At 47.1% G+C, this 26,160-nt stretch overlaps 1 protein-coding gene across 22 annotated transcripts in view; it reads right to left on the bottom strand.

Moving 5' to 3' along the window:
* MAP4K4 (mitogen-activated protein kinase kinase kinase kinase 4) overlaps positions 1–21,076 on the bottom strand; it is a gene marked incomplete at its 3' end in the record, with an annotated part of 163,957 nt that extends 142,881 nt beyond the window's left edge. For all 22 annotated transcript variants that reach the window (XM_080614249.1, XM_080614267.1, XM_080614260.1 and 19 more), the window contains exons 1-2: positions 20,742–21,076; positions 20,350–20,415 (exon numbers count right to left, since the gene is read on the bottom strand). In XM_080614249.1, the coding sequence (XP_080470375.1) occupies positions 20,350–20,415; positions 20,742–20,798 (123 nt within the window). In that variant the 5' untranslated portion in view covers positions 20,799–21,076. The remainder of the gene's footprint in view (positions 1–20,349; positions 20,416–20,741) is intronic.
* Between the last annotated feature and the right edge of the window lie 5,084 nt (positions 21,077–26,160).

Below are 26,160 nucleotides of genomic sequence, written 5' to 3'. Positions count from 1 at the left end.
TACACAACCTGCCAGATCTTCCCTGAGAAACGTGGATCCCACTGATACCTGTTCAGGAGGTAAGAGGGAAATGGAAGAGCCAGTGACCGCAAGTGAGCACTGCAGCTGAGGAGGATGAATCACTCCATCCACACACTGCTGGAAAGAGCTGCAGAGACAGAGGAGACACGCAGCCTGGACAAGTACCTTTAGACACTCGTCTGATCTTAAGCATGCTTTTTATTACTGGTGATTAACATGCAACCAAGCACTGGCAAATCCAGAGGGGAGAGACTTCAGGGAGGTCTTGAGGCTGAGGGAATAGGAGGGTTGCTTGCAGGAGGACGGAGAAGACCAAGTTGTTTAGATGGCTTGTATTACATTTTTTGTCTGGGAAGGTCTTTTGTTTTAGCTGTCTCCAGCATTTCTTTAATACCTACAACCTTCTGGAAAACATACCAAAGAAAGATTAATTTCCCAAATCTGTAATATTCTGAAGGATGGAAAGTGAGAGACCAAGAAGATACCATGGGGGGGGGGGGGGGGTGGATCACAAAAAAACATCTCCAGAAAGGGCTTCTCAAGACACAAACAGCTGCAGACCTGGTCAAAATAAGGAGAAACGGGGAGACTGTCAACTTAACCCCCAGCCTGCACCCCTAGCCGGGTGAAAGTATTTTTAACAACTCTGCTTTGCACAGGAATGTGTTGATTTCTCACAACAAAATATCCCAACTGCTCACATGGGACCAGTGCTTTTCCCTTAAAATTGATGTTTTTGCTAAGAAAGATACTCGTACTGTGACTAAGCAAACCAAGTTCTCTCTAGAGTGGATCTATTTATTATTTCCTTACCCTCTGCAGTCCAGAGTCTGCCACCTCAAAACACGTGAGTGATAAAGCAGCAGCAAGAACAGACTGTCTGAAACAGCTACAAGCAACTGCTTATGCCAGGTTTTGATTGGGTTTCTTTTCCCCTTGACCTCCATGTACATTCAGTGTTTTGAGACCACCACCATACTACCTAGCATAACACGGGTGCATCTGCCCTACAGAAATGCCTGTGCCTGTGGCTCCCTGGCAAGACAAGTTTATCCAAACACTGGCAATGCAAAGACAGGAGCAGGTGAAAAGGTCCGACCTTTGCTCAGCTCAGAGTGGGGGGAAGAAAGCAAACAGGCAAAGCTGCCGGTGGCACCAACATGCTTACAGCCCACAGACAGGCAAATATCCTCCAAATCCAACTCAATGGGAAAGGCAGATCCAGAACTCCGCTTTAAAATGCACAGGGAGAATCAGCCCCTCTCCAGCCTAATAAAAGAACAACTCTAAATATTTTTATATAAAATAAAATAAAATAAAATAAAATAAAATAAAATAAAATCTCAAAGAAAACAGGAGGAGTGAATGCCTCCCTACCACTCCTTCCTCCTCACTCCACCATCCCTGGAAGCACTGGCTGCTAACAACACTATAGCAAATTGCTGCCAATAGCACAGAAAGGAGGGGTTCATTAGCAGCAAACATACATGCCTGCAATTTTAATAATAGATTTTTAATAAAGTATAGGAAGTAGCAATAAGCCCAACCTCACAGTAACACAATGACGTTAATCAAGTATTTCTGAAGCAACAAATTTCAGGACCAGAGCTTTCTGGATATCCAAGAGCTGGAAATGTAGCCTTATGGCCAGCTCTGCAGGGATGGCTCTGCCCATCACCAGGACGTGGCTATGGCCAATTATACCCAAGTGCTCATTCCACAACGAAACAGGGTAACGATGAAGAAAAATGTCAGAATCCCACAGGCTTAAAAATCCAAAGTAATTAAAACCACACAGAATTCAAGTCTAGTAGAGATTTATCAAATATTTAATACAGAAAACCCTTAAGCATGCTGCTGTCAACTCAGCTTGAGAGAAATGTGCTCCTTTCCTAACATACGGCTTAATCTGTTCCCAGGATGCATTTCTTTACTCAGTAATTTCAGTTTAAACACAAATGAACTGTGGATGTATATTTCAGCTAAACAACTGCCTTTCTTTAAACAGACACGGGTAAAAGGGGCATTAACCTCCAGTCCCTGCGCCTGTTCAGTGCCACTTATCTGTGAGATGAAGGAGTATCTTTTCAAAGCATCCTTTCATCCTTCTGGTGCCTAAACATGAACCCCCCCCAGCACACTGCCCCAGAGTGGGAGTGTGTGTAGTGTCCCCCCGGCTCTAATCTTCAATCAATTCCAGCATGGAGAGCATGAAAGGCAGCAGGTTAAATTCAGCAGAGCAGGACAAACAGGATCTGTGTCCGAGGGCAAGAGCGTCTTCTCTCCTGAGTTTGTTCTAGCAATCCAAACACTTCAAGGGGTCAAGCTGGAAATCTGCTGCAATTTAAACTCTTATCAAGAAAATAACCTGCTTTCAGCAATTTCTGCATGGGATGGGCCTAGATCAATGGAGGAAAGTAAGCGATTCCTAAGTACTCAGGCATCTACACTGTTATTGAATTTGCCATGTAGAAGCAAAGACTAGAGCCTTTTGCCCACCCAGTGCATTACAGAGGTCAGGACCAATCCCTCCAAGAAACAGATCTGCTCACTTTTCTGGCCTACCTGCTATTTATTATCCAATTAAATCTTTAAGAAACTGTCCTCAAGTAACCATACAGCAGCCCATACCTTCCCCTTACTGCCTTTTCAGCCTGCTAGTACCATACACACCATATCGGAACAGTTTTCCCCTGGAACCAGTGCAAACGAATCTCTGGCCAGATGGTGGGCTCAACAGAAACTCCTCTAAGTGCCTCCTAATACCTAAAAAACAGACTTGGCTCAATCCTCCCACAACTGTCACCTCCTTGCAGATCAAGGGGTGGGAGGGGAGGAGGGAACCTTAAAAAACAGCTTGAGCAATAGATGTGATCATGGTTTTCCTGGGGGAAAAAAAAGAGGCTATGCGAGTACATTCAAAATTGCAGCTATCTGAGTGGGAGAGTTTTGATCTTTAGAATTTGTTGCCTGCTGCTACCAGAGGGACCACTGCATTATTACCCAGCACCTGAAAGGCTGAATAAGGATACAGCAGCAACCAGCACGCATAAAGCTGGAGAGGAGATGTATATCAGCTTCTTCTTCATCCCCTGCTGCTCACAATATGGCACAAGGCCACAGACACCCTTACACACACCTCAATTCATTCACAAGGTGAGAAAAATCTGAATAGATAACCAATTTGACTTCACCTGGCAAACATGGCAGGCTGGGAAACTGTGGGTATAATAAGCCTGGCGTGTCCCACAGCTCTCCCACACCCTCCGCTTCTTTGGAAAGCGGTTCCTGGGCAGTACAGCCTGAATCAAAGCAGAGGGGCAGGCTGCTCCCAAGGGGAGAGCATCACTCCAGCACAGGGAGCGGATAGCCCCAGCCACATTCAGGAGGGAGAAGCACAACCAGCAAGGAAAACAGTGACTAAGCTCCAGGTTTCAAGGGCAGCCACTCCACATTTAAAGCTTCCCCCACCAAATGTTATTAGCATCCTGATGAATTAAATGAACCATTTCTTAAGGCCGTAATGCCCACACAGTCTCAGGGGGATGATCACATTGGCTAACCCGCAGAACCAGAGACGGGATGCGGTGGCAGTTCATGTGGAAGCTGCAAGCCAACAAGATGAACTCAGACCCTTGGGGACAACCTGCTCTCCTCCCTCAACTCCCCTGCCCCATCCCTATCAGTTGCCTCATGCATACAGTCTTACACACTGCCATTCGGCATTTACGCAGCCACTGGGCACCTCTTTATACCCAAAAGACCGGGAAACAAAATTCATGCATACTAAATGTGCTACAGTGAATTGCACTAAAAGTCACATCAAATTTTGAACAGCCAGAAGCATTACAACAAAGCAGTTGAAGTGAGGTGGCAGGGAGCGATGGTTCTCTCCTGGACGGCAATGCTGGTAAAATAAGTTGCAGAAACAGAAAATTTTAGGAAAGGTTGCTAAAAATTAGACATATTTAGATTTAAACTAATCCTTCTCCTTTTATCTTTCTGACAGGATGTCTTTTTACCTGCCACCAGCCTCAGAGTATCAGCTAAACTACAGTTTATCCAGATCAGTGCTGCATTTTTCCCTCCTGAATATATTTACCAGCCACCTCCAGTTTAAAAAGAGATTTCTTAAACTAACAGCTGCATCAGAAGCAGCACTGAAATGCCTTGAGAGCTTTTGCTTAAACCCACACTTTGAAAAGTTATGACGGAGTTCATTTTCCTAAGTCTGAAGCTAGAAGGGAGTGAAACATTCTGCCAAAATTTGTTCTCTCTATGTGTAAGAAAGCTCCTCTCTGGAAATGCAGTTTCCAAAATCATGTGGAGAAATGGCATGAAATCGCTGTCCTTGTAAAAGAGCAAACTGATTTTCAGAGGTTGGGTTTGAGGCTTAAAAGGGCAATTTAGAGGTAAGAAGGCACTTAATTTTGTTTCCCAGAACTCTGTAAGACACTTGTCCTAAACACATCCACACACTGGTTAAAACCTTCGCTTTGTTTCCACTCTGCACCCACACTGGCATCGAAAAGCTTTGCTCAGGGGGGTGAGCTGAGACCCGATGCTTCATCCATCCCCAGCCATGCGGAGCTCGAATCTCTTCCTTAAACAAATTTGCCATCACAGGCACAGAGCAAAGGCCAGGTTTTGAACCTGTGCTTTTTGGGAAGGATGGTAATGCATCGCACTGCTCCCCTCTCTGGCCTCGCTTTTGTCCTTCCCATATCAAACAAGTCGGCTGTGCCCCATTTATTCCCTCCTCCCCCCACAGGGAGAAACAAAGGGCAACAGTCTCTAATGGCTTGAGAGCAAAGGATCTGGGGCTTGGTTTATTACATGCTTAACAGAGCACTGAATTACTAGTGGTTATTGCCTAGTTTAACTGCTTTCCTTAAAAGAGAAACATGAGCAAACAAGTATGTGTCATGAAAAAAACCCTATTCAGACAGGAGCTGACAAGAGCAAAAGCATCCAGGGTTTACAACTGTTTATTAGCAGTCCTGCATTCAGGCACCGACTGAGATTGAAGCAAAGACTAATGCAAAGAAATCCCCACCTTGTCCACCACCTCCTCAGGGGGCTTGTCTAGCCCTGGATTTACCACCCGAGGTTAGCATACACGCTAAGTACCTGAGGCTTTAACTACACAGACTTAGCATGTGTCAAGGGCAGTGTGCCTTGTCTAGACAAAGACTTTCAATGCACTTTAGTTAGCATATACAAACCTCACACCTTCAATACCAGCACAGAGAGGAGCTCTTGGGAGAGAGCATCCCCACAGGGCTCCTCTGACTGCCACCTCCACCGGCAGGGACACCCCTAACTTCAGGAGATGGCACCACAGTTTTGTCCGAAGGACAATGTGGGGGAAACAATAAATTAACCCAGTGGAGCAGAAGACAGACCTGAGACCTTTATCTTCTCTTTTTTTGCCCAGCCAACAGGTAACAGCCGTGACCCCTCAGCAAACAGCCAGTGCTGCCAGCAGAGATAAACCTGAAGCCTTCATCTCAGGCACGCATCTTCCAGTGCCCAACAAAGAGGGGGGCTAATAGGCTTTCTTCACAGGTAAGCAGGGGGCAGGAGAAGACAGAACAGGCTCTCTCGCTCCCTATCTACCTAGTCATCTATTTTTCATGAAACCTGGGAGGATTTTAGATTAGACCCATACCCCAAACCAAAATACAGCTGAAGTCAGCCCTGAGGTTGAAAAAGTGCTGAGGACAGGGTGAAACGGATGGAGCCTCATTTTTTTGGAAGGCCAGGGTAAAAAGAGACCACAAAAAAAAAAGATCTAAAGAAGGTACAGAATGCATGTGGCGAAACACATTAATGAAAATACAAACAAACCTCACTCATCTTGGCAGAACTACAGCCAGTACCAGAGGTCATGCGGATTTAACCATTTCCTTTCTCTTTGCTACTTACTTTTACACCAAAAGCAAAAGAAAAAGCCACAGACAAGCCTAGAGGAAGAAATGCAAAGGATGATGAGCATCGAGTTTAGAGGAAGGGAGAGCAGCAGGAGGAATTCACCCACATCAGATGAGTATGAGGGAAGAGAGCGAGAAGGACAAAACAAACCACAGAAAGGGGGAGAAACCTGCCACCACTAAAAAAAGAGCAAAAATAGAAAATTCATTCTATAGGAAAAGATTAAAGAATAAGTCAAAGAAGTTTCAGTCATGAGGCACTTCTCAAAAATGCCTCATGTTCCAAAAAGATTTCTAGAAAGAATACCTTTTTCTCTCAAGCATGATGAGGGAACATTGTCTCGAATCAAAACGTGCAAGCCTTTGCCAACACAGCTCTAACTCCAAGCTGCAATGAGGCTGATACCCAGTATAGTTCCCACTGACTTCAGCAGATAGGGCCTGACCCTGGACAGCCAAAGTACTTATAGCTTTAGGAAAGCAATCTGAATCAAACCAATATATACCTGAACACTGCAGAAGAAAGACTATCTCTACCATGCTCTTATTCCAACACACTTCTTTTTCTCTCAAATGACATTGATGCCTCTTGAATTATAAATACACAGGTAGTCTGCATAATCCATAAAGGATATTATTCCTGCCGCCCTAAGACAGCAGAGGCATTCATAAACTTTCCCCTCAAAACATTCAAATCATGAAACCACACATTTGTTGAAGAGAACTTTGGCTCAGGCGCTCACAAGACTTTCTGCCATCACGCAGAGCAGTTCCCGAAACTAGGTGGTTTTGCTGACGGCTGTGATTCAGACGCAAGTCCCTAGTCATTTCAGCGTGCTGGTTTTATCATCTTTCAAAGCTGTCCATAGTCACTATTAAAAGAAACCCACAGAATTCAGCACAGCAGAGGCAAACCCAATCTGCGCCTTGCAAAGAAACTCAGGAGTGAGCATCCTTGAACAGCCCCATCTCTTGGGAAGAGCAGCATCTCAAGGTCAGGTTATAAACACAGCTCTCTGGGAAACACTCTGTACTGCTGCTGGGTGCGCAGTCTGCAAAAGGATAAAAAAGGAATGGCCTTTGAAGGCGGACAAGCTATTAAATTTTTACTAGGTGAAATGTTTACTGAAATAAATCTACTCCTTTCCACTCTTGGTTATTATCGTAACACATACGGTAACTGACATTCAATTAATGGCGCTTTAAACCAAGAGTTCTTGGAAGGAAAACACACTCCCAACTTTCCAGCTAACCTTGACAAAAAGCCAGGTATGGTAAAGCTCAGCAACACAAGTGGCTTTATGAGAATCTCCATTTATTGGCACCTCTCACTCTCACAAGGAACACCAGCTCCGAGCAGGAGATGAGTCTCAGCCATGTCAACACCATCCACCACCACTGACACAGACCTCCTAGCAGTCAAAGCTCAGTAGACCAAATCCCCACTGCAGCAGTACTGTACCACCCACACCTCTTCAGTGGGTTTTCATGTACACGTGCTATTTCACATCCATCAACAGTTCAGACAATGGCACCCATAGAGATTTCATCTCTTCTCTGAAGCGTATTGACCCTGCAGGGCGAATGGGTATTAACAGTAACGTGACACTTTAATACCCAAGCCTACTGGCTTTGTTTCCAAACTCCCAAGGATCTACAAACTAAGTTGTTGCCATCTTTGCAGATCTGAAATGCTGTCCACATTCCCTTTTCCCATCTTCTCCTATCTGAGTTACAGAGAAAGATTAAAACCCACATTATGGTGCTACTGGGTCAGTATATTCTCCACTGAGAATGAGACATCTCCAAGACTCAGCACCTTCAGCACAGCTCTGTACCATGTCAGCAAGTAGGATTCCTCTCCCTACTGGAATAAAGCAACAAGATACCACCCAGGGTGTTTCAGATGTCTGCTTCACCTTCCCCTTTCCTTTCACAGTAGGAAATCCTACTGGAGGGGAGTACAAAAGAAAACCTTCCCCTTTCCCACACAGCCCAGTGCAAACACACCGTATGTATACAAAACATACTGCCTTAAAACAACAGCACACACTGACTATACACTTTGTTATCAAAAATGTAAGAGATGCAGAGCAGCAGCAGAAGGGGATGCTCCAAAGTCAAACCCCAATTACAACAAGGACTTGATCTACAACCAAAGTGGCAGTGTCAATGACAGTGGTTTCATTGCCCATCTCTCTTCCTCTCCCAAAACCCAATGCAAGCGCTGCCACAACACTTGATCCATGAGGAGGCACCTCCAAACTCAGCAACTGAACCAAAAAGAAGTCTGCTCAGTAACAAATATATTTTTATTCCTGAAGAGGAAACCAGAGACCTCTTCCATTACCTCAGAGGAAACATAACGAAAGGTAGCATTGCTCAGGACTGATTTACTGCCTCAAGCCATTCAGAAAACCATAAAGCCAGTGACATATAAGACAAGCAACTCATTCACAAGAGCTCTTTGATCTTAAATACAAATAAAATTAGGTCAATATTAAAGATTTTTATTCCTTGCCATATAAGACTTCCACAAAGCCTAGGAAAAGCTTTTCCCATCCCTTCTTTTAACACTCAAATTATTTAGCAAGTAACATTTCTTTCACATGACTTGAAACATTTTGTCCATATTCACTTGTCATCACTCCAGAATTTAACTCTTGGCGAGAACCTAAAACACACAGAGAGAGCCGTGTAAAGCATTTTCCATAGCGCCCGAGGACAAGTCAGATCAGAGGATTTCGTTGCGCTTCATGGGGGGGGAAGTAAGGAGCAAAGCACACCTCCCATCGCTCAGATTGAAAAAGCGAAAAAATGGTTTTTTGGTAATTTGCTATTCAAAGCATTCCAGTGATTTTTAACAGATGAAGAGGAGAAAGCCTGTGCCGTCACTATTCATAGCCTGACATTCTTTCTTCCCCCACAAGACCACACCAGAAACACAGGCAAAGGCGACAATTTAAGGGAGCCTGGAGGTGTGCCAGCCCTGCCAAAGCCCCAGCCCCTGCAGCGCAGGGTCTCCTCCAAACGTGCCCCAGGACGAGAGCATCACGTGTGAGGTATGGTGCTGGTGCATAGAACACGTGCCGTGAAATCAGGGAGGCCCTTCACATGCGAGACTTCCCCGCAGCTCTCAACGCTGCGCCTTTTGTTCCTTCTCCTGCGACAGTACATCATTAACTTAATCTGCTGAAATAACAGCGGACTGCAGGATAAGCTAAGGATATAGCATCACTTTGCATTTTGGGTTTAACGTGCTCCATTGTGTTAGGGTGGCTTTTTAAATTTTATTTATTTGCTTTCTAAACCAACCAAGAGGTCTCGTACGCAGCAGACGGCCCCTGAAGCTACCGCTGTAATGTGGTATCTGCTCATAAACATCAATATACCAATTTTAAAGGTATTAACGCTGCTGTTTAGTCACAGTAAAATATCCTAATACCCGCCTCACCTCTGTTACAGACAGCAATACAGTTCAATGTGAGCAATTCAGTGCAGGCCTTTCTGCAAAACCCATCCATAAACAGAAGCCTCACCAACTGCAAGACGGCACATAACAATCCCACCATAAACACAAGTAAAACAAGCAGGGGCACCATGAGGCTCGCTCAGCTGCCCAAGAACATTCAGTCCCTTCCTCTGAGCGGCTCTTACAAGACCAGAGGGTCACCATGCAAAGTGTTCCCTCTCTTTGGCATGGGCAAGCGTGAAAGCTGATCCCAGCTATCACTAAGGCAACAAAGGGATCTCTTCTCGTCAAAGCACAGAACTTTGCATCCAGAGATTTGGATTGTACCTCTGTCACATATTTCCTGGGTGGCTGGGAATAAATTACATCAGTTCCCCACTGTACTTCCCTCACACATCCTCACCCAAGGAGGGTGTAAAGCACAGTGGATAACTTGAGTATCAGAGAAGCACAAAAGAGCACAACTTCCTTCTGTGTTTACACGGGAGATTACCATGCAATTGATAGTTCGGTTTAACAAACGGTGCAGAATATGAAACTTCAAGTACTTCAGGAATGTCCACTCTAGCTACTGGGGGAACACACATTATATTGCCTCAAAAAAGCCCCAAGTGTTAATGAGAGAAAAATTAGAGTTGGATTTACAACAGGCTGAAATTTAAAAATCAGATCCCAACCAGACTGAATTTATTATCCGAGCTCACAGCTACAGAGAAGCAATACGATGACATGGCTGGGGAACAATAAATAACAAAAACCCACGCAGGTTTGCTGGGAAAGGATACCTTGTAGAGAAGCACACCTTTGAAAAAACAGCTTGAATATCAGATGCTTAATTACGACCCCTATCAAGATCATCCGGAGTTTGAAAGTATTTCAGTAATTCTCTCCTGAAAAACAGTAAACTAGAATAAATGAATTCTCTGCAGACGCATAATTTATTTTAACAGGGAAGACCTCAGCACTTATTGCAGGGAGCACAAGAGAGGAGACACAAGGCATTGACTTCTCACACCGATAGTTCTTCTCAACCAAATCCCTCGGAAGTTCTGCAGAAATAAACCCATCTATATGTAAGTTCCCAGCCTTCATATGAAGGTGCAGAGATACTGAGGGAAAGCACATTCACTTTTTGGTAAATACATGCAAAAGCCAGTCACTTATTTATGAGTCTTCTGGGTAAAGGGATGCTTCTCTTCCCAGTGATGGGCAAGAGGGGTTTTATATGCCAGGCACTTTTGCATATCCATGTATAGAGGCACGTTCATTCCTACTATATACCTCACAAAGACAATAGACTGTAGGAGCTACTACATGCATGGTATGGGTAGAAGAAGGGGGGCATCAACCTGCCAACCTTAGACATCTAGAAGACATACTTAGACACCTAAAAGACATACAACTGAGACATTCACCATAAGCTTCTGTTATAATTAATAAAGTCCACCCAGCTCAGAGGGGCAATAGGCCTATAGCAGACCCTATTTAAGCACCTTTCAGAAGTACCATCCACACCCAGGGCACAGAAACAAGCTCTAAACTACTGACCAGATGTTCTGTCCGCAGCTTTCACTACAAAATACAAAGAACACTTGTACCCAAGTTATAAACCCTAGCAGGTAAGGGGTGCATAAAGAAAATCGAAATGCTGATGGACCCTAAGCTTCACTAACAAGTGCTACTGCAATAGTCATAATAATTCTTGCGGGAACTGGTGCACAAGTATTCCCTCTTGACAACAACCTTGCAAAATGGGTACAGTTGTGCTTCCTTCTAGCTATTCTATTGAATTTTCCTTGTGAAGCACAAGAACGAAGAAAAATTATAAACTGCAATAATGCTGGGGGGTCCTGGACTTTAAGACACATAAATCCAAATACAGCATAGTATACTTTGCTGTAACACATTAAGGCCCATTGACGTTAAGCTTTTATTTCCTGGGTTTGAAAACAAAACAACCCAATACCATTAGATAGCTTGAAGTGCAGGGGGCAAGTTTTGAGACAAGTTTATTTTGGTTTGAGCTTACTGTTTAAATTAGAATCATGAACTCTTGCTCACTGTCATCCCCTACAGCTACTTTCACAAAATCCTGGGAAGAAACCATTGAAACCTACCAGAGGTTAACTGAAAATGGCCTGTTGTGGTTTTAAGACTTAAAGTAACTTTTAACTGTTGCAAAAAATCCCAGAAGAAGCTCATCAGCTTTGAGGTAAACCAGCAGGAGTGAACTACCTCAGGAAGTTACTTAAACCAGCCCGATTTTGAGAGCCCTAAAATGTCCAGTGAAACGAAGGGGACTCCAGAAGCATACTGAAAGCCAAAGCCACATTTGGGGATAGTACATTACAGAGTAAGGAGCCAATGACCAAGCAGATGGGTGTTATGTGTGGACATGAAGACCAGCATTTACGTGTGGAGAGTGGCACTAGAAGAAGGAAAGCCTTCAGAGGCAGGTGCAGAGCAGAGCAGCACCCATGCCTCCAAAGCTGCAAACACAGGATTCCCAAAGGGACTGTAGAATGGTTTGGGTTGGAAGGGACCTTAAAGATCATCAACCTTCCACTAGACCAGGCTGCTCAAAGCCCCGTTCAACCTGGATCTTTTAGGACTTCCCTGGCCAGGCTGGTGGAAAGAGCATTAGGCAAGTGGGCAGTCCCAGCAACCTTGAAGCCAGGGAGATACTGGGGCACTGGAGGCACAGAGGGGCAAGGGAAGAAGCTTACAAACAGCCACAATGCACCACCAACAGCCCCAGTAGCCATGCTGCTGACCCCAGCCCACAGCACACCTTCTGCAGGGGCAGTGCTGCCTTGCTCCAGAAAGCGTGTGCCTACAGCCCATGCAGCTCCTTCAGCCGCAGGTACCATGAGTCACTGTGATCCCTGCACACAGAGCAGGGATTATCAACATGCCGTGGGACAGCTCCAAAGGGAGGTGACGGAGACATACCAGATAAGCACTACAATACCAGTATAACTGCATCCACGTTAGGAGTTTTACCACATTAGCTGTTTTATTACTAGACAGGCTGATCAGGACCTGCTGGCACTTGCAGTGTCCTGTTTGTACAGCAGTAATGACAGCTACAGTGGCAGAGCAGCCCAGGGAGGTGCAGCTTTGGTGGGAAAGAAGGATTTTGCCAGGAGTGTTGAACAATCTCCCCCAGAAGACATCAATTATTCCAGCACATGGTCACAACACCGCTAAGTGGGCTGAAGGAGGTCTCCTCTGCCTGGGCCATGCTGAAATCAGCACAAAAACCTGTGTCAATAAACATTCCCCTGGTCTGCATAAGCCCAAAGCCTGGTGGTTAGTGACCCGCCACGGGTAAAAGCAGATCTCTTTCATAACATATATGGGGTTTAATATGGAATTATATATGCTAATGTGGTTATTACTGACAGTTAAGCTGTCCCTCACTTTTTCTTGTATTAAGCACTCCCCTGACTCCACACTACTTTTTGTTTCCCTCAACTATGAATAGTCCATCAAGTCACTCTTACTATTTAAGCGAGCTTCTCCTTCTGCTCCCTCTTCTTTCCTTTGTAAATTCGCCTTCAGTGGGCTGCTTCTCTCTGAGCTCTCCCACTATCACTTCCTAACTCCACATTTTCCCATAGAGTTGCTCCTTCACTTATGAGTATGATGCAAGATCAAGCAAGAGGAGGACATGGGAGAACCCCAGGGAGGTGTCAACACCCTTCATGCCTGCTACGGGGTACTCGAGACAGGAGTTAGCTGCACCAATTTCCAAATGAAGTGGACAAAAGCCTACTCTATCCATACATCTATCTGTTCCCTATGTGCCTCAGAAGTGCAAGTCCCCTGCAAGGGTGAGCATCTGCATTCCCCAGTCTCTGTGATTTCATCCTTCTTCAGCAGCAAATTAAAACCAACACCACCACTGAGGTCAAATTGCAGTTATTCATTACATTCGGAGCAGCAGATTTCACTCTGCTGCAGGACAGCAAAGCCCAGGAGAGCAAGGGACTGCTTTGACTGCAGGACTACCATGTCTCCTGTCTGTACTCGCTTCTCCTTCAGAAAGCTGCTCTGCCCCTTCTCTAACACTGAAATCAATACCACAGAAGTTAGGACTGCTGAGTCCCCGGCCACCCAGGAGGAGACACAGCAAGCCTTGCTCAGGACAGGACAAGGGACTAGGAACAAGGGCTGCATGGAGGCATCATGAACTTCCCAACAGCGTATTGACCATTTGGCAGCACTCTGCAGCTTGTAATCAGTGTTGTATTTTGTACCTCTGTGCAAGTGTTCCATACCTCATTCAAGGCAGAAAACACACTTTGGAAGTAATACAGAGGTGTAACGCCAAGATCTCCACGTCCTCTACATTCAAAGCTACCTCAGAGTTCCCAAGAAGTATGCACAGTCGTGGGTTTTTTCCTCCCCCTTCCCATAGCAGCCTGATTTTAGAGCCAACAGTATCTTTCCTTGAGCCTGTGCCGGCCTGAGAAACAATCAGGGACCATAATGCTACAAGCGTAAGGTATTTGATAACAAAACTCTTGTGCAAAGCTATGAGATCCCCTCCCAAATCCACCTCTCGTTCAAGCAAGTCAAATTCTTTCCACCACTTTCTTTGGACTGGGACCTAAAATAACGCCGCAGATAAGGATCTGACTGTAACTTTTGACTACAGTCAAGCTCACATTGTGCAAGTCGATGCTATTGAGCTTAAATATGAACGTCATCGAAAGGCAGGGAGAAACACTTCTGGTGGAGCCGGTGTACAGTCAGAAATGTAAAATGGGAAAAACAAAAAAATCACTTTCCTCCAAGGAAAACAGATCTCAAGAAGGGAGGTACATAACCGACTCGGCTGAAATCACTCCCGCAACAGAAAGCACCACTTGAAAAGACGATGACTAGAACATAATGTGTATACAAAAACACACGCTAGACCACATGAGAAAAGTCAGCTGGCGTTCTAGTCCAGAAACTTATACTAAAAAATGTATACGCTGAAGGCAGGGAAATGCAAAGGGTGAACACCTCTTGTAATGCTGGATTCCCTTTGGGGACATTCCTCTATATCATCCCCTAGGGTGGGAGGCGCAGACCTGCCATCATCACAGAGGCCAAAGAAAGCATTTCTGCATGCTACCGCTGATGCTCTGGTACCTGGAAGCTGACAAGTCACCAAAATTTCCATTACCAGGAGAGAGCAAAACTAAAGCAAGGCACAGAAGGTGTACATTCTGTTCTTCCTCCCCTTCGTGCTTCAGTACCCCTAAACTAAAAAGAATCCCTATCCTCGGCCTTCACGAACAAAGCTCACCTTCTCCATGCCCAGAGTGAGGTGCAGAGAGCTTTATGGGGAAAACCATCCACCTTTGTAGGCCTGGGGAAATGACCCCTACCATTGCCAACAGGAAGCAAGCACACACACACATAAAAAGCAAGGAGAGAGTACAAGACTATTTCAACTGAAATTTTATCCTCTTCCATAGAAAAAATCTCCCTACAGAAACCTGAGACAATTTCCTCGGAGTCAGCATAAGACTGTGTTCTGTCACATCTACCATCCCGAATCCCTGCACACAGCCAGGTCTCAGAGTGCCTCTTACGATTACTCCAGGAATAAGAAGTCCCTGCCCAGGAGTCTGCAATTTGATTTAAGACAAGATACAAAAGAAGGGATGTTTTGACAAACAGACAGATGGACTGGGGGAGGAAGAACAAGAGGGACACGCAGTTACCCACAACTAGCAGGTTGCTTTCTTTTTTTTCTTTTTTAATAAAAATAAGTATCAGTAATCCCCACTGGCCACCTGCCTAGCTTTTGTATACTTAATTAAGAAGGATTTGGGTGATGGAGAACTGCTCAAGAGTCCAGCCAATTTGAGGGAGAACAGAGGCACAAACATCTAGCTGCAGGACCCAGATAAATGCCAGTATTCTCCAGCCACTGCCTGGTCCCTCCTGGTTTCTCCAACAGAAAACTCTCCCATTGCAATACAACCCACGAAAAGTCCGAGCAGGAAGGCAAGAAGGGCAGTTCATACTTAAGAGAGCTGGTCTGAACCAGTTCCTGGAAGCCAGTGACCTCACTGATCCTCAGCACAGTTTGTCTTTATAGCGATAAGACTGGAATTGTATTCATGTTAACAAAATCATCTGAATCCACAATGATGCCCCTTTAGCAGTGAAAGAAGGAAAAGGGGGGGAGGGTGAAAAAATAAATTCAACTGAGTTAGTAGAGAATACCACGCACTGTCCTCTTTTCCTACCCTCCAATACAGTCACCTTCTAAGATAGAAAGTCCATTAAGACAAAAATAGAGTATCCTTAGCGTGGGAAAACATTTATCCAAGTTTTAATTTCTTTTCAAATCAGCATTTAAACGATCACATCTTACATCATTTCCTTTTACAAGCCAGCAGTTAGACAATACACATCATTTACATGCAGTTTTGGAAGGCTGCAACATAAATCAACAAAAGAAGCCTTCACTATGAATTAACTATTACAAGGCTCTTCCAAAGCCACACCAGCCTGTGCTGAGGGCAATTAGGAATATCATCCCTAAGTCTCCTCTTCCTGGTGCACCCCTGTGATGCCTCAGAACTCACAGAAAACCAGCCTTCCTCCCAGTCATCACTGCTACAAGAGAATTAGGATGTCTATCTGCAAGATATAACAGCACACTCACAACAGCTATATCAATGTGTTAACTGACTTTAAAAACACATACGCGCACCCCAAAATAAATGAAGTGACTGAGCAGCCTCACACAGTTCAGTTTCAGTAACAGAATTAACACTTGTGCCTCCACGAACAATCAGATGATAGAGATTTTAATATGCGCGAAGTACTAACCAATCCCTTTAGCTCACAGGTCATTTCTGCATCTAGGAAAAAACAGAATGGAAGCAAACACCCATCAAGGCAAATTTTGGGACTGTTTTTATTTTGTGCAAGCCAAACTTCAAATGAAGCTCACTGCTGGATGTGAAAAACTAATATCTGACCACAGCAATGCTAAAAATGCTTCTCCACGATTTGCAAAAGATCAGATATAAAGTCCTGAAGGCAGCTGATCATTCAGTAAGCTGCCTACAAGTTCCAGCTACGCTGAAGAGCTCAGGTGAAGCAGGAGAGAGCTCAGGAGGGACAGGGACTGGAGGCACAGCCACTCCACAAGACAGCAGCATGCACACAAAAGCACAGTTACAGACTATCACTGTTTTTTTGCTGAATTCTGTGCACTGGCATCATCCCTTGCTTGCACCTCACTGCTTAAAGGTGGCACATCACTACTCCGCTGGTTAAAAGAGGGCTCAGGGGCTCCAGCCCCATGCAGGTGAGCTCCAGTGCCAGCTCTGCCTGCCGCAGGCAGGCAGGCACAAGCCCGCACATGCCTCTCACTCCCATCAGCTGATACCAACCTGTTGCAGGGCAATTTCTCCTCTCCAAACTCCAGGAGAGGCGTGGGGCTCCTTAAAAGTGTTCAAGGACTCAGGGGGTTCCACAGCCGGTGTTTTCAGAGGGAACTCTGCTCTGCAATGCTTAACCCTTTGCTTTCTAACTTACAAGTGATGCAATTTGCAGAAGCTTCCTTCTTTCTTCTGTGCCATTATTCCCAGATTTTGAACTGACTACAAAAGGGCAAATAACTTCCAGACTGCCTTTCCATTCCCCAGGACTTTGGATGAGCTCTGCTTTGCCCTAAGATGAATAAAACACTCCTGCCACAGCCCCTTCCCCTGCACAAAGACTTTCCCAGAACACCCCATTTCTTTTGGGCACCCAGGGCTGGGGAACTCAGGCTTCCCCCATTCATTGCTGAGTAACAAGCTCCTCTTGAAACACAAGGCTCCTTCACATCGGAGAAGTGTAAACCAGGTTATGAAGATGAAAATAACATAAACTCTACAGACTTCAAGCACAGCAGCTGAAAACTTAGTATTTTTAAAACCTTACCACCAAGGTCCCAGGCCTGCAGTACACTCCACATAAGCCAACCCATTTAATGGCATAAAATCCCAGGAGGATCCACACTGCTCCATGACAGGGTGTAACCCCACTTGCATCTAGATGCCAAACAAACAAGGCCTGCCCTTGTATTTCATGTTCCAATATACATCAATACAACTATATATATAGCTAAATAAATAGCTATGGTAGAACTATGTATAGAAATATCTTTAGCTTGGCAGAGCTGAGCTATTTCCAGCAAGCCCAGCTGAGGCAAAGAGAAGAGCAGGACTATTTTCTGCTTTTCAACAGGTCGGTGCAGTGCCCTTCCCACCCGGGCTGGAAAGCAGGCTCTCCAGCATGGCACACGACCTTCGGTATCATCGCCGGGGTGTATGAGCTAGACAAAGAGATAACGTCATGCCCTCTCCAGCTCTCTCCGTCCTCCCGCAGTGGCAGGTAGCCAGCCAATCCCGCTCCCGGGTGACATCATCTCCGATGCCGATATACCAGCGTGGAAGTACATCAAACTAACACTGCCCTGCACATCTGGGGGCATGCACAGCTCCACAGACAACCTACGTATCCCTTTCCGCCCCCCCCCCCCCCCAACCAGTCCCTTGGGAAGACAGCCTGCTGGAAAGGGAAGTAAGACCATCTGGGAAGAGGGATTCCGAGGAGAGGTTGCTGGGTAGGAGGAAAGCGGAAAGCAACAAGCAAACACAGCATAACCACGTTTTTCCCTCAGTTATGCAGTTCCTCCAAAAGCCCTCACCACACAGACACACCGTTTCATCTCTGGGTGTCCCTGGAGCATTTTTCCTAACAAAAGAGTGGCTGAGAAAAGCTAAATCCTACTGCACTGATCTATGTTTTTTTAATATAACTGCATTATTTTAAGAAGAAAGCCCAGGTTTAATCACAACAAGGGAAGTTCTTTGTTTTGGTGTTTTTTGTTTACATACAACCCTGTTAGTTGTCCACATGTCAAGACTCTGTACACAAAGGTGGACAAATGCCTAAGAAGCAGCAGTGACAATCCAAGCTGACAATACATTACTGTCCAACAGGCTCCAAAGTAAAGCAGTATTTACCTATCTCTTTTATCCCTGGCACCCAAAGCACCATGCCCTCAGTCACCAGGCAAGAGGAAACCATGAGAAAGGGCAGGGGAAAACCTCATCAGACACACACTTAAACTAACGCCCTGACAGAAACCGCCTCCTGCTCCCCCTGTTATCAGAGCGACACGGATGCCCCTCAGACCTTAGGTGTCATTCACTCTTCCAAGTCAATATATGCGTATGCTGAGTTTCATTTCTAATGCTAACTATTCCAGGAGGGTTCTAGCATACCCAAGGAAAATGAAATCTAAGATTTCTATTGTCAAGACTGTTAAACCACCCAGGACTTCGCTCATTAAGTTAAAGTATTAACAAGTAAGCCGAGAAACAATGCACCGAATTGCAATAATTAACAGGAGAGTTTCAAGCCACACATTCACGCCCTAGTTTTTTTTTCTTTATGTAAGAAGGGTTCAGGTGATGCAAGCTCTGGGAGCAGAAGCACTACAGAAAATACACAAACGGTGCCATTTAATTTGTCAGAAATTAAATGCCAGGGGTTAAAAAATGAATGGTCAGGTTTGAGGAACCTGGTCTAGCGGAAGGTGCTCCTGCCTATGGCAGGCGGGTTGGAACTAGATGAGCTTTAAGGTCCCTTCCAACCCAAACCATTCTGTGATTCTATGAAGTGCAGCTTCTCACTCATCTCCCCCTTCCTCTCTGGCCTTCTGAGCCACATCCTTTTCCCCAGCCTTCTGCCAACAGCAGCAGCCTGGTTATTCCACCTCCAGTCTTCACATGCAACTCGCGCGGCGCAGGCAGACTACCTCTCCATCAGTACTAAGGCTGAGGTTCACGCCCTCAAAACAAACTGATATGTGTTTTGTTTGCCGAAGAGGCACCAAAGTGCTTTATTTAGTTACTGGAGCTGCAAGCAGCAGTATCTTGCCATCAGGGAAACTCACCAATTATTCTGCTTTGTTTACAAGCAAAAGAATAAATAAATATAATAGAAAATAAAATAAATACAAAGCAGATAGGCACAATCGGTCACCTCCAGTTACCTCTCCTTCCCCCTGCAAATGTGCCTTTCATTTCTATACAGCTTAAGGCCGGAGCCTTCAGCCTTTCGCCAAGTATTAGGACTGTGTGAATAATTAGTCATCCTGGTAGCCAGCGCTCACTGCAAAGTCATGGAATCTCAAGATCTGTTTGTTCCACTGACTGCACACTGGAGGGGAAGAAGAAAAAGGCAGGCTCGTTTCACATCCATATGGGCACCCTCCGATTTCTATTTTTTAAAGCCACACACTTGTCAAACAGGTTATTCTGCGAATTCTGATTTTCACAAAATAAGCTTCCCTGCTTCGATTGCTTATCATTGTCACCCTGAATCCCCCCCCCCCCCCAAAAACCATGCAGGGTTGGATGTGGCACCGCTCACTCCCGACTCCGCAGCTTCAGCACTCTGACGGTTTTCCAACAAGGAAACCGGGTGACAATCTTAATGAAGGCCAATGCCTTTGTCTAAAGTCACCGCAGCAGCAGCAACTTCCATCAGGACTTCCAGCAGCGATTTTAAATAAGCTCATGGACCTATTTGTACAGCCACAACACACCCCGACAGTGTCCACCTCGTTCGGTTATTTCTTTGGGGAGAAGTTGGGGGGAATAAGGACAATAAAGGATTTTATCACCATTTCAGGATGTGCGCTCGGGAAAGTAATTCCTGCCCCGCTGTAAACGCTGAAACCGAGAGGCTGCCAAACTTGTCACGGGCAGTAACAATGACAACATTTTTATCACCCCCAACCCCAGCGGGCGGCTCGCCTTCCGCCGAGCGCTCAGCCCGGCACAGCCACCGGGTACCCTCTCGACAAACGGCAATAATAAAAAGAGAAGAAACGCTGCCACAAACCTTGTAGACTTGCCCGTACGTGCCATTGCCAACCACTTCCACCAGCTCAAAAATCCCAGCGGGGTCCTGGTGGGCAGAAGGGGCAGAGAGGGGTGGGGGTGAGGGGGGGGAAAGAGAAGCGGGGTTACACTTTGTCAGGCGATGGCTGCTGGCGGCGTGCAGCTGTTGCGCCCTGTTTTTCCACGCACATGCCAATACATGCAAACAAAGGAAAAGCAGCCCAGGGCCGCGCTCCCCCCGCGGGGCTCCCCGCACGCCGCCGCCGCCCCCCCGCGCCCCGACACCGGACCCGCACCCAGCCCCGGACCCGGCCGCTCCCACCACCACCGCCGGCCCGGCAGCCCCGGCCAGGGGAGCGCCGGCCCCGGGGGGATCCCCACCCCGGCACTCACCCGCAGGGAGGAAAGGTCGATATCCACCAGACTTTTTGCAGGAGAATCGTTCGCCATTTTCCCGTCTCTTCCTTTATATATGTATTTTTTTCCTTCTTATTTTTTTCTTCTCTGTTAAATAATAGCGAGGCCGCCGCTTCCCCCTCCCCGGAGCAGCTGTGAATTGCGCGGAGCTCCTCTCCTCCCTTCCGCCCTTCCCTTCTTCACTCCAGCCCCGCCGGGGTGAAACTCTTCAGCATTGGGAGGGGTTGGCGGGGGGGCTGATGGATAGATAGATGGATGGTGGGAGGAGGAGGGGGAGAGGGAGGTGAAGGAAGGGAAGGAGGGAGAGAGGAAGGAAGGAGAGGGGGTGCTGCGGTCCGTCTGTCTCCCCGCGGTGCACTGCGGGGCTGGGTCCCTCCGAGGCGGGCGGCGGTGCCCGGGCCGGTCGCTCGCTCGCTCGGTGTGTCGGTCGGTGGGTGCCCGGCGGCAGCGGGCTCACACCATGTCGCGGCGGCGGCGGCAGGAGCGGCGCCGGGGCCGGCAGCCTCTGGTAGCTTCACGGTGCACCCTTTGCCCGGGCATGGCACGGCTCGGCTCGGCCCGGCCGGGGCGGCGGCGCTCACGCCGGGAGCCGGCAACCGCGGCCCCGCTCTTGCATGGGGGGGTTGGGAAAAGCTCACGCCCAGCGTCGCGGCGGAGCCCCCGCCGCCTCCGAGCTCTTCCCGCGGCGCTGCCCTCGCATGAAACGGCGCCGGGCACCGACGGGCAGCGGCTGCGCGTCCCGGCGGCGGCGGGGCACGGGCGCGCGGCTGGAGTGGGGTGCTGCGAGCCAGACAAAGATAGCCGGGGAGGAGGGGGAGGAGGAGGAGGAGGAGGAGAGGGAGGAGGAAGAGGAGGAGGAGAAAAGGGATACAAAATATACTGCGAGCGGGGAGGGAGGGAGAGAAAGAAAACAGCTCCCCCTTCCCTTCTCCAACAGGAAAAACCGGCGGAAACGCGCCCGCACCAAAGCACTGCTGGGTAAATTCGCGGGGAGAGAAAGAGAGAAGGAGGATGGGGAGGGGGGCAGCCGTGGCAGCGGTGCCCCTGGCACCGCCGCTGTCCGCAATCCAACAATAGCCCCGATGGGGCGGATGGGGGTGTGTGGCGGAGCTCACGCGTGTCCGCGGCAGGGCCGTGGGGCGAGGCGGCAGAACGGGGCGAGACGGGCTCAGTCGGGCCGGTTGCTGTGGGCCCCCCAGCCTGCCGCTGCCCCGAGGCCTGGGCAAGGAAAGGGGGCCGTGTGCCAGTCAGCCCCCGGCGTTTTTGGAGGAGGACGGCAGGGTCAGTGTTAGGCTGCTGCTACAGGCATTGCCCGTGGGGTGGGGCGTAGGGGTATTTTCCATTCCCATCTCTTCCTCCACGCACACAAAGCTGTATTTTGTGCCCCCCACCCCGAGACCCTAGGCCCACAGGAAAAAAGTTCCTGCCCCATCAAGAGACCTCCGCAGACACAGAAGCAAACCCTATCCTCCAGAAACAGGTCCAGCACTGCTAAGATGGTGCTGTGATTTTAACACACCATTTACTGGCAGCCGGAATTGTCTTAGGCCCCATTCCCACCCAAAAGCATCCTCCAGCAGCATCTGAATCATGGAAAAGTCTCATTAACCACTCTGAAGCTAGTCACATCAAGCAGTTGCACGCAGGTGTAAACCTTGGCAGGATTTGTCTCTCATTGAAGTTCTTTATCACACTGATACGGCAAAAGTGTTACCTGCTTGCAAGAGGTCGAGTTACGTTTCCTGTGGGAACCAAGGTTTTCCTGTCTCTTCTACTGTAACCACAAACTTACATATACATAGCTATAAGTATCACAGAAACATACTTTTAAAACAAAGCAAACCTGTTGAGCAGAAAGTGTAAGGATAAATTACCATAACAGTTTAATGGTGTACTTCATATTCACTTAAACTGCAGCTACAAAGAAAAACCCAGGGCTGGACCAGGCAACTGTTTTCCTCTGTACAGCAACCCATAGGCATAAGAAGGCAATTGATTTGCAATGGGCTCAGTGCTGGGTCCACCTGAGTGCGTGCACACAGTAGCAGAATCAGGTCTCAAGATGCAGTAAGTTTTGAAAAGTGGATTGCCACAAAGATTTGTTATCATCGGCCTGGTTTGCAATACATGGCTAATTTAACTCTGTCTTCTTATGCATGAGAGCAGCCTTGCTAGGTCAGCCCCATTGCCTGTCTAGCCCAGCATCCTACCGTCTCCAGAAGCAGCCAGTGGTGGATGCTGAGGGACATGTTAACTATCCAGTGACACTTCTCTGGGGCATCCTCCCAGTTCTCTGCAGCCCGGGGCGTTCTTTGGCAGGGTTTAGTGTCACCGCATTTCATAGTCTTTGATGATTTTTGCCTTCCATTAGATTGCCCATTTACTTTGTAGATTATACGTGGTTCTGGCTCTTAAAGTGTCCCCTGGCAGGGAGTTCCAAAGATGAACTAGCTGCTTGTGGAGACCACCTTTGTTCATAGGCTTTGAACCATCATCTGCTAGATTGAAAGGATCCATGGCTGGCTCTTGTGTTGGACGGGACAACAGTCATTTCCTACTCATTTTTTTCCATTACATTCTTTTTTTTTTTTAATAGACTTCTGTTGTGTTCCCCCTCGGTTTTTGCCAGCTAGCAAGTTCTGGTCTATTTAGTGATACCATGGATGGAAGCCATTCCATACTTGCCCTTCATTGGACCATTTCCAGTTCTGATGCCTTCTTTTTTAATACAAGGGAAGAATTTTCCACATCATTTTCATGATGGGTTCCCCATACAGCATCATGGTGATGTCCTGGTTTCCAGTCCTCTCCTGGTACTCCCTTTTTTCACTGTTGTTGAGTATAAAAATGACATTCTTGTGGAACATGTGTATTATAATGCCACAATCCCTTTCCATACTACCTCAGAGACTGTTGCTGTGTCCTTCTGGATGAAACAAGAATTTTCAAGCCCTAGCTCCGGACTTAAGTTGTCCATACTCAGTATGTAACACCTTTCTTGTGCCCCTGAAAATACAGTATGAGTTTTTTTAGAGCTGAGGCTCTGAGCCCAAATACACATTTTCACCATTATAGCTCTGATGTGGCTCCACCATAGTGTCCCAGCGAATCTTTGAGCTTATATTTTACTACAGTGAGTTTTGTTGTTTGGTTTGTTTTGGCATCATATCAGATACTGAAAGAAGCTAGAAGACCACTAAAGAAGCAAAAGTGCTAACAACAAGATTGTGAATGCTTGAAAATTGGCACGTTCCCTAATTTTAAGGGAAAAAAAAAGCAGTTTTCATAAAGCAGTAAATGCCACAGGAGAGCTTCCTGCTAGTTCCCGGGGTGAAGCACCACACTACCTCACCTTTCTTTTCCTTCCTACACAAGCAGAGGGATGAAAGGGTTGCTTTCTCCAGGAAGAAGTCTCTCTGGCTGCAGCCAAAACCACTCTGTTCACATGTTCATCATGCCCTTCACCAGCACAGCATACTTACCCAAGTTTGGAAAGCCTAAAGGTTAAAAGCCCAAACCTAAAACCACTGGAAAGAAGATGAGCGCTCTGTTTGGGCTTCCTCATGGAGTGAAACCAGCACCCTTGAAGGAGACAGAGTTGAATTGAGTCCATTGAAAATAATAATGCAGATGAAATGCAAGGATAGGCAATTTCAGCCCTGTGGATAGTCACCCCACACACAGAGCAGTAAATGACTCTGTCTTCTAATGACAAACTAAGTAGAAGCATCAAAAAATCTGAGTCAACTCCATCTGTTTGGGAACAAAGCAACAGAAAGCTGCAGAGTCAGTGTGCTGCTTTCTGTCACCCTCGGACACAGTCGCACCCGTTCCTGCTCCCTGGGCTCACAGCAGCTGAGGGAACAGAGGAGATGAACTTTCCTGAGCAGTTTCAGTATCCCTGAAGGAGGGAGGCTGAAGATCCCTTTCTCCAGCCTTTTGTTCCTCTCATCTGGCACCTCATCCCTTGTGTCAGCATAAGCTTTCATACTGCTGTGCAGTGATAGCCCAGCAGAAAGGAAAAGACTTTTTGATGTTACAATTGATCAGTTCCCTGGGCTGGTTCCTTATATGCCTGCTGGAGTGGTCGTGTTGATGAGAGGGAAGGGGGGGCAGAAACTATGTGCAGGGGAGGAAGTGTAACCATAGCATTGCCTCTTGGTGGTAGCTGTGGCTTAAGCCGATTTCAAATCTCAGTGGACCCACAGGGGCAGAACTAGAGCAACTTCCTTCCTTACTTGAAGAGGCACTGTGGGAATAATGGGAACCCAACGTTTATGTTGTAGCCACAAAAGAAATTCCTTGTTCTCTGTTTTTTTCCTCCCGTTTCTTTGAAACTGTGCTTATTCTTTTCCACATTTAATACACTGGGGCCCTAATCACTGACCAGAGATGTAGAGGTCATCAACTGCATTAACTTTTTAAGAGCTTAATCATCAACAGTGTTCAAGGAGATGAGTAAAGGGACAGGAAGTTCTGAGTTTTCATTTTGCTTCTGCTACTGATTCATCCCCTAGCCTTGGGGCATCTCATTTCCTGCCTCCACTCCTTTTCCCTGTGTGGAAAATGGGAGTGACTTTGACCTCCTTGATACTGTGAAGTGTTAGACATGTGCCCCATTGTACTGTCTAGGGAAATGGTTCTCGCCTTGGCCAGGAAAGTCCATGAGGACTAGAGTGAGGAACAGCAGAGGACAGATTAGCAACCAAGGCTGGGTGAGGCTTTGCACAGTGCAGCTCTCCTGCTGCAAGTGGGCTCCTGAGACCAGAGGGAGGTTGGGAGGCTTTAAAGACTGCTTGTTTTCCTCATGCTGGGTGAGTTGTCGCTGTGCTGGTGATTACAAGGCACACGGGGAGCAGAGCACCTACAGAAGGGTGCCACACAATCAGCCTCCCTCCAGCTTATGCTCCTCTGCTGCTTCCGCCACCACTATCTCACACCTCCATGTGTGGGCTGCTCTGTGTGAGCGCTGCTGGCACACCCAGGTTCTTACATGCTGCGTCTGAATGTCATATGGACGTGGGACATGTCCCTGCAGCTAGGTTGCCCAGTTGTGCCCTCACTGCTGCTGCTGACATCCTGCTGCTTCCCCCACCCTCACAGTACTTCCCTGCCTCCCAGACTGATACCCTCATACTGGCATGCAGGCGATGCTCAGGCACGTAGCTGGACCCAAGGACAGGGAAGCACACGTAGATTACACTATAGGTGACGCCAAGCTGAACTGGGCCCAACAGGAGCAGCTTTCCACCAGCTGTATGCTTTGGGGCCATCCACCAGCTTCCTGTCCACCCCCTGGCTTCCTCTGTTAGCGTTTCAGGGACTGGATTAACAGGACTCCTGGAACACAGAGGCTGCCTAAATATAGCACTCCTGCTAGCACGGGAAGAGTGGC

Source organism: Psittacula echo (assembly GCF_963264785.1).
Source record: "Psittacula echo genome assembly, chromosome: 3".
Lineage (NCBI taxonomy): Eukaryota > Metazoa > Chordata > Aves > Psittaciformes > Psittacidae > Psittacula > Psittacula echo.
Note: the sequence above shows the minus strand (reverse complement) of the source record. Positions and strands in the feature narration are given on the sequence as shown.